Raw genomic sequence first — 12,981 nt, forward strand, 5'->3', positions numbered from 1 at the left:
ATTTTGCCATGTAGCATTACGCAATTACACTATATTGTGAATTCTAAATGTGTGTGTAATATAATTTTAAAGACCTGTGTGGTCTCTAATTATTTTTTCTTTAAATAGAATTAATACCTGTACATACACTGAAATAGAAGCAACAAAATGCACATCTTTTTTTTTACAGAGGAGCAATGATTAAATTAAATAATGTTCAAAAAGAAAAAAAAATGTTGGTTTATTATTATTACTATTAATTATTACAGTCCATCTTTAAAGAAAAGGTGGTTAGACCAAATGGAACAGTGTGATCAAATCAAATTTCTAACCAGTGGAGCCTATTTACTAACATTCACATTTCTTTAATTTTTTACACAAATCTCTAAAAATGTGTGTTTTTTTATATACTGTATTTCTTTAAAACTCAAAAAATTCAAGATTGATAAAGAGGCTGATTCGTCAGCCCCTTTATAAATTGATTCGAGAAAAAAGCAGAGAAAAAACACGGAAGCAGAAAAAATGCACAAGTATTTTCCAAAACCTCAAATAATAAGAATTTTATTAAAGGAAAAGACACGAAAGGTCACCAGAAAAAAACTCAGAAGATAAAAGCTGGCTAAGAGTTTATAGATGTTAATATGAATGTTCTCTAACAACTTTATTTTTTTTACATGTATCAAAACATTTTAGATTTTTGAGAAAAAAAATTAACACAGGGAATATTTTGTTGCTTTTTTCCTTAAATAAGCTAGCATTAGAGAAAAAATTGCTCCAGTTTTGTCAGTTTTTTTCCTTTTTTCACAAACTCGGGTTTTGATAAATCTGCCCTAAAATATAAAAAACACAAAAAACTCTACTATACAAATTCACCAGGTAAAAGTTTTAGAGGTGCTATAGAAGTCATTGGAGTTGTGCTGATCATACTGGACCTTTTTAAATCAATTCAATCTTTTAGAGGTTTTACCATTTTGTTTTTACTAAGAATGGTTTGAAAAAACCTTATGGGCATTTACTAACAATCAAACTTGTGATTTAATTTTCACGAATCACGAAAAACTTGGGGTTTTCCTATATTTCTAAAAAGATCCTAATTATTTGCCCATGAATACCTTTTAATGATCTAACAGTGTATATGCTGTGCCTTTCCAGCTTTCATTTGTATTTTGCCTGGCGAAAGGGCCTTGATGCTCCGAAAGCTTGCAATGTATTTTTATTGTTCGCCAATATAGGTATCATTTTTACAATACTTTTTGTATGTGTTTGTTTTTTTTGTTATCAGAATGTTATGAGCTTTTCGGATTTTTTTTGCTAGAAATTGACCAAAAAACATTTTTAAATTCTTAACAATTTTAAAGCTGCGGTATTTAGGTTTTTTTTTTCAGTGCTTTTTTTTTATCTTGCACTTTTTGTAATCTAAACTTTTAATAATTTCATTTGAGGCTTTAGAATTTGTGAGTTTCTTTGTGGTTTCGAAAACCTCTAAAACCACTAAAATGTTTATTCAGTGCTGGTTTTCATTCAAGATTTTTAAATTCGGATCTTTTAATAAATTCCATGTCATTCATGGTTTTAGAGAAAGTGAGTTTATTCATGGCTTCAAAAACCACTAAAATGAGACTGTTGATAAATAGGCCTCTCTGTATGAATGTATCAACTCAATCAAAAAAGTACAGTACAGTACAATAGGAGCATGCTTATGTGATCATTGTTTCATTGTTCATTTTAGGTACACATCATACCTTGAATTGACATTTGGAATATTGTTGGTAGAAAGCATTGACAATGAAAATATAACTATGTTTTTACAGTGTGTGTGTGTGTATACAAATTCTTCTACCAGAACTTTGTTCTTTCACTTTCTTGATCAACAAATAGGACAGTAGAGAAGCTCTATAATCAAACAAAGCTAGCCTCAAATATCCTCTTAATTTATGGTGACAATGTGTATTATGTCTCTAAAGGAGAATTCATTTTTGATCATAATCCATAGCATATATGTATATTTAAAAAAAAAAAACAATGATTCCTTAAAAGTAGATTTATTTTGAGGCTAAACTGTTTGAGATTTTCAGAGTAGAGTAGAAATAGATTTATTTTCGTATACAGTTAATTTGTATAAAGTTGCTTTATATACCTACAGTATATAATTTCAAATATAGCCCATAAGTAGCGTGGTGGTAGAACATACCATATACGTTTAATTGGCAGTATGAAGTGTATATATTAAATATAACATTTATTTTATTCCATTGTCACCATTTCAGTCTGTCTGGTATATCTGATAATGTATCTGATGCTATATATTTAACTACCCAAATAATAACTAATAGTTTCTTGTTAGTATTAAATAGCTTTCTTTTTTTTCCTTTTTTTTTCCAAAAAGATTTTTATTGCATAATAAATAAAGACAAAATATACATCAACATAATTGCAAATTACAATATTCTTTTATCACACAGTATTAAATAGCTACATTATTACTTTGGATTTTAAATCCCAAATCCCCACTTTATAGTTTGATTGTTCCATACCTTTTACCAGTCTAGTTGCATACCTTTGCTCTATTTCCAGCTCATTTATGTTTTTTAAGGATTGAGGCCCAAAATTACACTGCATACACAAAGAGACCAGGGTTCTAACAAAATAATGTATTCATCCATTGAGTTAATTCCCTTTTTTATGCAACCCAGTCAATATTTGCTTTAGTAGCCACTGAGTGACTCATATTTATGTTCTTTTTACCAAAGTGCATTACCTTGATTTTATCAACATACTGTAGAACCTTATTTGCTAGTTTGCTGCTTATTCTAGATGGAACTTATTGTTTTCACAGTTTAGTATCATCGTCAAAAGGAGAAATAGTATATACAATGCCCACTTCTAGGTCATTAATAAACAAATTAAAAATGAAAGGACCAAAAGCAGAGCCTAATGGTCCAATTAGAAAACGTTCCTTTTACCACCAGGCTTTGTAATCAATTCATCAATTAGTTTTCTATCCATGAGCAATAATTATGTTCCAGGCCAATATTCCTAAATTTAATCAGTAACTCGTGTGTTGCACTGTATCAAAGTATTTAGCTAAATCTAGCTTGCAAGCACAGCCAACCCATGTCTTAGTTTCTGCTTACATTTGTTGGCCAAGATCTATTACTTATAGATTTTGGTACAAATATATAGTATTGTATTATATTGTATCAAATGTTTTAGCAAAATCTAAGCAGCTGGCTTCCACTGCTACCTCAAGATAAAGGCATTTGTCTGGAAGATCTGCTATGCATAGATGCTGGCACAAATGTATAGTATTGCCATTTACAATGTATTTAAGTATCTTATCCCTTAGCTTTCCTACCACTAATGTCAATTTAACAGGCCTATATTTTTCAGGCTTAGAGTGAAAACCCCTTTTATATAATGTCACCACATTATCAATTTGTCAATCTCTCTGTACCATGCCATATCAATAAGTCCTGGAAAACCACTCCTGGACCTTTGTTTATATTCACATATTCAAATGTCTTTATAGACAAACAAAAGTAAAACATTCAGAAACATATGTGTCAAAGAAATGCTAGGTAGCACCTTCCATTGTTCGAGATATAGAAGCAAATTTGTGGTGTGCAGAGTCACAGGGTATATAGATAAGTCAAAAAGAAAAAGGATGGCCCATAGGTTGCACCATCCCAATTTCTCCATCTGAGAATCCCAAATTGAAATAAAACGTAACTTTTACTTCTAGTAATTAAAATAAAACCGAAAATAAGTGTATAAAAGAAAGATTAGGCAAGAAAAGCTGTTATGACCCTAGGTCCTCAGTTTATAAACGGTAAAAAAAAATTCTATGCTGGATTGATAATCCCAGTTATTATGAACACTGTTAAATCAGTTTGTGGTGCGGTAAGGTGAGGTCAATGGCGTGTTTAAATTGATTATAGCGCCGCTGATACTGTCTGTATCTATTACACAGTGTATTTAATTCTGAAACACAGGTAGTATGTTGGTTCAGAACCACGGATATCACCAACGTAGTTGACTTAGCTTGCTTAGCATTTCAGCACTGCCAGTTTCACACTTGCTTTGCTTCTGGCACTTATGATAGTACCCCCGTGGATTCAACCCTCCCGGTATCACAATCAGTATTGACCACCGCGAGTTTGGCCAGTACTGTGTTTAAATCAATTACTGATACGGTCCACTACATTGAAACCGCACCGCTCCCTCTAGATGCGTACATCACTGTGCAGTGTTAGCAGAGAGTTAGTCAGGTCCCGGAGGAATGGGCTGTATGATATAGCGCAGGATACCCGCTTCCTCCTGCTTTCTCCCGCACCACCCTTCTCCTTCTGTGACCGTCTCCCCAAGAGCAATATGGGAGTTACGGATAGCAGCAGAATTGCCGCTTCCTGAGGCGCATGAACCACCCTTTATCAACCACACCAGCACTTCCACCCTTCTGCCCATTCACCCCCAGACTCAGTATGCCATCTCCCTGCCTTATAATTAAAAAAGTTATAGCACCTGAAAAATTTGCCGTGCATCAAAACATTTTTGACGCCAATAGACTTAATGGGCGTCAACATCATTTCGTTTGTGGCAAATTTTTGGCAAGGCAAAACGGGTCAAAATCTCCCATCCCTACCAGTAACCCAATTCAAGCAATACATCTCTTATAACTGTCTTATAACTTTTAACTCTGGTTGTAGACCAGACAAAAATAATTACGAAATGGATGCTATTTTTCTAATTTTATTGGTATAGTTTAGCACCTATGTTAGTAAAACATCCATAATGGCAACAGATCTTAAATGCAAACATAGCATTCTTATAAAAAATTGCCGATATATCAGTTTAAAACCTTTGCTCATATGATTTTTATCTATCTTAATCCATCTTTTGTTTAATCTAGAGTAATTTTACAGAAATATAAAATAGGACATATCCTTACTGAACCCATATTCTTACTTCAATGTCAAAATTGAATACCACTTCAAGACGTTATCACTTTTAAATACCCATGGTTTGCTTTTTTTTTTTTTTTTAAATCAATGCAGATTATATTTGACTACAGCATCTACTTGTTTATAAAGAATAAACACATGTTGCATATTTATTTACAGATCTAAAAGAAATAGAATGTACTTCTTTCAGAAACTTGGGTTGTAAGTAATATGTCCAAAGGATGAATTGTATGTGGAATAATACGATGTTTAGGGTCTGACATTGGGGCAAATTCACTAAAATCGGTGAAAATGCGCTAGCGATGGCTTCGCTGCACTTTGCCACACTTTGCCAGGGAAAAATTCCCTTTGCTGAATAAATTCACGAAGATCTGAAGTTGCGCACAGGTTACCAAACGGTTGTGAAGTTGCGCTTGGACATGTATGCTGCAGCAACTACATTACACTACCGTTAGTAAATCAGCGAAGTGGCAAAATGACGTCACCCTGGCGAATTTTCACTAGCGTTAGCTAGTTCGCCATTTAGGAAATTTGCCCCATTGTCTTTAAAAAAGCAGAAGCTTAGACAGTATTACGTAAAGTAAATGGAACAAAGATTCATATCTAAATAAAGTCCACCAAGAACAAAAAAGGAACACCCGAAACTACTATGACAACTGCCAAAAATGCAAGAAGTTGGTAAAATATTACAGCTAACACCCTTACAGCAAAGTCTCTGCTTAACTTTTGTAATCTATTATTATTATGTATGTATTTGAAAATTATTTTTTTATTTGCTCCTTAACTTAAAAAAACATTTGAGTGCTATCTTTTGATATGCTTTAGGTATGTTTATCAGTGCACTTGTATTTTAGTGCCCACAAACCTGTCTTACATTTTTGTATCATCTTATAGATATTTAATTTTTTATTTATTTGGCATATTCTGAGATATCTTGAAATCATTTTGAGACAAAAAGTTTTTATTCTGTAGGATTAATATCTAACTTGAAGTTTCCTATACTGAATTTATCTAGCTCAAAACTGTATATCAAACCTGTCCTTTTTACAAGGTAGTGGAGGAAATAATTTCTATTTAAGAAAAATCTATATATATGGCATGTTCAAACTGAATATATTTTTATGAAACTGTTGTCAGTATTATGTAGCATATGGTATAGTGTTGCTTAGAAGAACTACCTTTAAAATAACATTTAAAAAGTTAAAGAATTACCTATCCCTTTAGCCTTCATTATTTATTTTGGATGGTTTTAGAATTCTTAGAACTTTTATTCTGCCTAGTTTCAGACTGAAACTGAAAAAGGTGCCTGATTTTTAAGGCCTCGGGCCCTGACACCAAAAAACTTGTAAAGTTTCAATTTTATTGTTGCTATTTAGGGATGGGCAAATTTGACCCATTTTGTTTCGCCAAAAATTTGCCGCCGGCGAAATGTCGACTGACGCCCATTAAAGTCTATGGGTGTCAAAGAAATTTTTTTGACGCGTGTCTTTTTATTTTGAGGCATGACGCCATACAACTCTATGGGTGTAATTTTTTCGGCGAAACAAGGCGAAAAAATTCGCCCATCCCTATTGCTATTAGTTTTAATTTTCAGTTCCTATTTTATTCATTAATTTCCCATTCTGACTTATAAACTACTTCCTGGTTACCAGGGTAATTTATTGAAAAAAATCAAAAATTAAAAAGTAATCGCAAATTGCTTTAGAATAATTCTGACTATAATATAGTAAGAATTAATATCAAGGTGAGTTACCTCTTTAAATCTCTGACCCTCTTAAAACTGATTTAGCAGTCAGAAATATAAACAGTCCTGAAACTTGTTGCTGTTTACCTAGAATTATATTACAGAACATGATCTTTTTTTAAACTGCACTCAAACATTGGAAGCAATTAATTAGTAAACACATTGAGTTCCAGTAAAGGAGCTTGAGGTTCTATTTGTTGATCAAGATAAAGTGACATGAATTATTTTGAACAATCATTATTCATAGTTTATGTCAACACTACATGCTATTTTTCCTAAGAAATATGAAATATTGCTCTTATGTCTTCCTGAAATGCAAAATGGCATACAAGTCCATTTGTTGCATTTTTCCTTACAGGGGGTTATTTACTTAAACTTGAAATTTTATCATTATTTTATTAAAACAAATGTAACCAAACTCCCATCCACAATTTTGCCGTATACAGTATATCAATAAAATAACTCAAAAAATTCAGTGTGGGAAAAGACTCAATAAAATCTTGAAAAAAATTCAAATCATACAAATTTTTCTAATTTGATGCCCAAAAAACATTATTTTCCCACTAAAGATCTGTATTTTCTCATGACCAGAAAAACTTGGGTTTTAGTAAATAACCCCCTGATTACTATTCATATTGGATCTACACATTTGATACTGGATCTATCCAATGGGAAATTCAAACGCTTTTCAGGAAAATTTATGCAGCTACATACTGATGGTAATTTTAATCATTTTAGTGATGATTAATATTAATGACAGCAATGATTACTGATAAGTTTATAACTTTTGCTAATAGGGAATAAGCATTTTCTTCAATGACAACTACACCCTAGTTTGAATATAATTACATGTTGAGACATATTTATCAAAAGTCGAATTTCAAATTCATGTTTTTTAAAACTCCCATGAACTCTAAATTTGACCAATTAAAATGTATTAATGAAATCTTGTTTTTTAAAACTCGATGAATAGAATCGACCCAAAAACTAGAAAACTCGAATCAATTTTTTAAATTTAAATCGAATTAAATTTGAATTGGATTTAAATTTAAAAAACTTTATTCTAGATTTTTAAAATTTAATAGAATTCGATAGAATTCGATTCTAATTTAAAAAACTCATTTCAAGAACTTAAATGTTAGGAAGGCTGAAAACAACTCAAAATTAATCTCTGGAACTCTCCCATTGACTAAAACAGCAATTTGGCAGGTTTTAGGTTGCGATTGGCGAATAGTCAAATTTGAGTTCTTAAAGGGCCAGAGTATGATAAATCATGACAATCTAATTAGAATTTTTCTAAAAACTCAAATCTAGTTTGAATAACCCCATAGTCAAATTTGACAGTTTTGACCATAAAAAAACTCAAAAATTCTAATTTTGAATTTTTCAATTTGACCCTTGATAAATCTGCCCCCTGGTGTGTTTACTAGTGATGGGCGAATTTGCGCCGTTTCGGTTCGCCGAAAAATTTGCAAAACGGCGGCGGCGTCTCGTTTTTGACGCCGGCGTCCGGTTTTTCGAAAAAAAATTTTTTGACGCCGGCGAATTTTTGCCACGAATTTTCGTGTGCATTTCGCGAATTTATTCACTGCCGGCGAATCGCGCAAATTCACCGCGAATTTGCGCCTGGCGAATAAATTCGCCCATCACTAGTGTTTACAGGCATGCCACTGTGCTTTTTGTGACAATTAGCTATGAAATAATTTCAGAATAAATCATAGTAATACTTTTTAAATTATATTCTTATTTACTAATACTGAACAAAATATACATTATCCATGAACATATTTCAGAAATTGCAGGATAAAAATATTAAATGAAAATGTGTGTATATTGAATATTTTGAGCATGTATTTGCAGGGAAGATTTGTCATTTCTGACACATAAAATACTCACCTACATAAGAAATACAGAATCTATGTTTTTTATTGTAACTGTTGTTGTATAGAGAGAACAATATGTGAAATGTTAATATGAGTTTAAATGTTTTGAAAAGCTGTGTCCTGTTAAATGTTATCTATTATTCAGTGTATCATGTTCATCAGTCTGATAATTGGTAGTACTTTTAGAATTCCAACAAGCAATTGCAGATTGATGAGTGTGATGGATCTAACTTTATTAAAACATTCCCTGCAGTTTGATATACTGACCATTTATTAAAAATTCCTGACTGTCAGAAAAGCTTTCAATAAATTGACACACAAAAAAAACTTGTGTCTATTCATTAGACCACCATATTTGTTCACTTAGGGGCAGATTTATCAATAGTCGAAGTGAAAATTCAAATTTTGAAATCAAATTTGAATTTAAAATTTGAATTTTCAAATTTATTTTAGTGTAATTCGATTAAGGAATAGTTAAAATTCAATTCCAGTTTTAAAAAAAATTAATGAATTTCAAAATGTACTGGGCCTTTAAGAATTCAAATTTTACCACCTTAAACCTGCCAAATTGCTGTTTTAGCCTATGGGGGACATCCTGGAATCATTTGGAGTCATTTGGAGACATCCTGAAAATCTATTTTTTTTGGTGAAAAAACTTGAATCAAATTTGATTCAAATAAAAATTTTGATTGGTCGTTTTTTTTAATTTTGAGTTCATGGGAGTTTTTACAAACTCCAATGAACTCAAAATTAGACCCTAGATAAATCTGATAAGCATTTAAAACAATGACCCATCTGGATCCTTACTCCCTAATGCAAAAATAATTCAGACACTTTTTTTCCATGCTGAAATGAATTAGAAGCTGTTAAAAATTAAACTGAGCAGTAACTTAATATAACATAGAATATAATATTCTAAAAAATGTAACGGGTTTCATTACAAATCCAATTTTATAGACATACTAAATTTGCTTCATAGACACTTGTACTGGCAAATATGTACACAGTAGCTTTGTGGAACCTTGTACAGGAGATATATATTTTTTATAAATCTGGGGAAACATTCCTAAGCTCCCACACATGGCAGTTCTGTTACTACCTACACAAAGTCTTAAGTGAATGTATGCATTACTTTAGCTAAAGATTATTCCAAATTTTATTTAGCAGTGATGCTTCAACATTTAGGGAACTCAAAATTAGACCCTAGATAAATCTGATAAGCATTTAAAACAATGACCCATCGGGATCCTTACTCCCTAATGCAAAAATAATTCAGACACTTTTTTTCCATGCTGAAATGAATTAGAAGCTGTTAAAAATTAAACTGAGCAGTAACTTAATATAACATAGAATATAATATTCTAAACAATGTAACGGGTTTCATTACAAATCCAATTTTATAGACATACTAAATTTGCTTCATAGACACTTGTACTGGCAAATATGTACACAGTAGCTTTGTGGAACCTTGTACAGGAGATATATATTTTTTATAAATCTGGGGAAACATTCCTAAGCTCCCACACATGGCAGTTCTGTTACTACCTACACAAAGTCTTAAGTGAATGTATGCATTACTTTAGCTAAAGATTATTCCAAATTTTATTTAGCAGTGATGCTTCAACATTTAGGGAGTTATTTATTAAACTCTGAATGCAAAAATCACGAAAAATTAGTGATATTTTTTAATAAAATCAGACTTAAAAAATCACACATTTTTCGGAATTTATCAAACCCAGAGGATGGAAAAGTCCAAATCTGAAAATCTGCCATCTCAGACCTGTTAAGTTTGCATATAAGTCGATGGGAGAAGTCCTAATGATTTTTTGATGTGCGCTGGGTTTCGTGTAATACCCCGAAGTTTTCAGAGTTTTCATGTGAAAATTCCAAAAAAATCATGAAAATCAGATGAAAAAGTCAGAAAAATTTGTGAAAATCGAATTTTCCCCGCAAAGCTAGTTGTAAATAATAATAATAAAATGTAATAATAAATAAGCGTAAAAAACCAGAGCGGATATGATCGGAGTTTGTAGCAGAAAATATTGAGATAAATTCGGACTTTGATAAATAACCCTATAAAGGTTTATGTATTGACTTTATATGCAGACTGAACCTTGTGATGACTAAATTGAGAAGAAATGAGATCATATCACTGATTAGTAATATTGTTAAAGAATTATTATATATAACTAAAAACATGGGTCTGGGAGGACAATTACTGAATAAAAAGTAGAATATTCATTTTCTAGAACCAGATAATGTCTTCAAGCAGTCTTTTAATCACATTCAAGGAAGCAATAATATTTCCTGTAAATCTAATACCATAATCAAAAACATATTTTGATTACACAGATGAAGCTCTATAAAAAGAGTTAAACGGTATGTGTTAAAAATAGCAATTTAGTTTGTTCTTCAATATTTATATTTTTGTTATATATTATTGTCCAGTGAATCGGTTTTAGGCCTTACACATGTATATATAATTCAATAATAATATTGAATTATATATATTATAGGTAAGTCTTCAACTTTGCAGCTGTTTGTGAGCAATCATGACTCCTGCATTTTAGGAATTTTACACACAATGAAATTTTCACTCTGTAAATAAAAGATTGCATGTCCTGTTTGTGGTAACTTTATTTGAATAAGGGATAAGCTTTAAGAATTTTCATTGAATAGACCTTGGGATTATGGATTTTAAGTTTGAAATTGATGGCATGTCCAATTAATGATTGGCAAGAATTTTCAAACCATTTCACACATGTACATTTAAATTAAAATGTACCCCAGTAGTCCAAACTGGATGACTGTACTTTTTAAAAAAATTTATTTTCTATTTAAAATATTTGCATCTTGTTGGGCATTGTATGTTGTCATCAATTACTTTTCTCATCTGTGTGCATGTCTCAATTGTAAAGGGTTCATTGCTTTTCATTTGGCTTTAAAGTGATGCTTTGTGGGAAGCATTGGCCTCCAAACAGTATCTTGACAGAATGTGTTCTGTATCATATTTCTATATGAATTTGCTGTAGAGATTTAGCTTGTGTTATAGATAACCCTTTTAACAGATTAGAAAATGCATACTTCACAACCAAACCACAGAAAGCTTTAATGTTCTACCAATTAATTCATGAACTACCTGGACTGTGGTACTTGCTGGTTGCACCTGTTTAATCATATAAACCCAAACACATATAGCATACTCTTGTGTGAGAGATTCCTATACTTAGTACTTGTATTAGGTGTTACGCTGGAACTTGGGTAGTACATACTAGTGTCCCCATGAATCCATTATGTATTATAAATTACTTCTGAATTCAGAATAGGCAGATACAAACTTTTGAAAGCGTTTAATGGATATCTCTAGAAAGTTTCAAGTTAAAATATTATTATTACATCAACTAAACACAAACAGAATGATACGAAGATATGAAATGCCCATATACATTTATAATAGATATTACAGTTATCTATTCAATTACAAGAAACTTTTCCAGTCTACCCAATTATTATGGTAACATATAAATGATAATTTCCACCCAACTCATTTAACTACATATTTTTCAAAAAGGTGGATAAATATCCCCAGAATTCAAATAGCATTGTCTTTAGTGATATAAGAATATAAAGTAAATTTTATAGAGTTATACACATTTCTAGAATTGGATAGGGTAGAAAAGGGTAGGCTATAAATTATATTTCACAATTGTCCTTCTTATAACATTTGTTTCACCTACATTTTACATGTTCTGTAAATATTTTTAAACTTTGCAGACTTTGCTTCTCATTTTCATTTTTTTTATATTCATAGTATATGGAACTATGGTCCATCTTTAGATTACTTCCTATTATCATACAGTATAAAGTAAAAGATGTATAAGAATACAATATAATATATAATATGGAACTAAATAATCTTCATCAAACAAATTGTCAACAAGGTGTATTTAAACAGTTCCAAACTCACAAAATGTATTATTAATTAGTTAAATGAATTATATAAATATTTAAACATTGATGTTCTGTTAAAAAAGAGGCCAACATTCCAATAAAGCATTATTTTACAGAATTTTTTTCAGTCTTAAAAGAAAGCTATTTTTGCTGCAGGCCTAGTCAGGCTTGCTTTTTATGTGTTACATACAAGCACGCGCAAGCCTTTTTTTCTGCTCGCTGCAGACCCACTTCTTCTGATCGTCATCTTATACCTGTGGCCTTTGTGTCTGAGAAATGGTTTGAAATCTCCTGCTGACTGGCTGAAGTCTGTTTTTCTTCCTGAGGGCAGACGCCATGTTTCTATTTCCTGGTACGTACCACTCTTAAGAAAATTTTCCATTTACCCCATATATTGCACCACATGTTTTAAAATATTTATTTTCCCAGGATTTATTGTGCTGATTTGTTGTACAATCATGAA

The 12,981-nt window shown here is 31.4% G+C and overlaps 1 protein-coding gene across 2 annotated transcripts in view; it reads left to right on the forward strand.

Annotated features, from left to right (window-relative positions):
• ajap1.S (adherens junctions associated protein 1 S homeolog) overlaps positions 1 to 12,981 on the forward strand; it is a 132,041-nt gene that overhangs the window by 110,675 nt on the left and 8,385 nt on the right. For both annotated transcript variants that reach the window (XM_041571474.1, XM_041571475.1), the window contains one exon: positions 12,744 to 12,870. In XM_041571474.1, the coding sequence (XP_041427408.1) occupies positions 12,744 to 12,816 (73 nt within the window). In that variant the 3' untranslated portion in view covers positions 12,817 to 12,870. The remainder of the gene's footprint in view (positions 1 to 12,743; positions 12,871 to 12,981) is intronic.

Source organism: Xenopus laevis, chromosome 7S (genome assembly GCF_017654675.1).
Source record: "Xenopus laevis strain J_2021 chromosome 7S, Xenopus_laevis_v10.1, whole genome shotgun sequence".
Lineage (NCBI taxonomy): Eukaryota > Metazoa > Chordata > Amphibia > Anura > Pipidae > Xenopus > Xenopus laevis.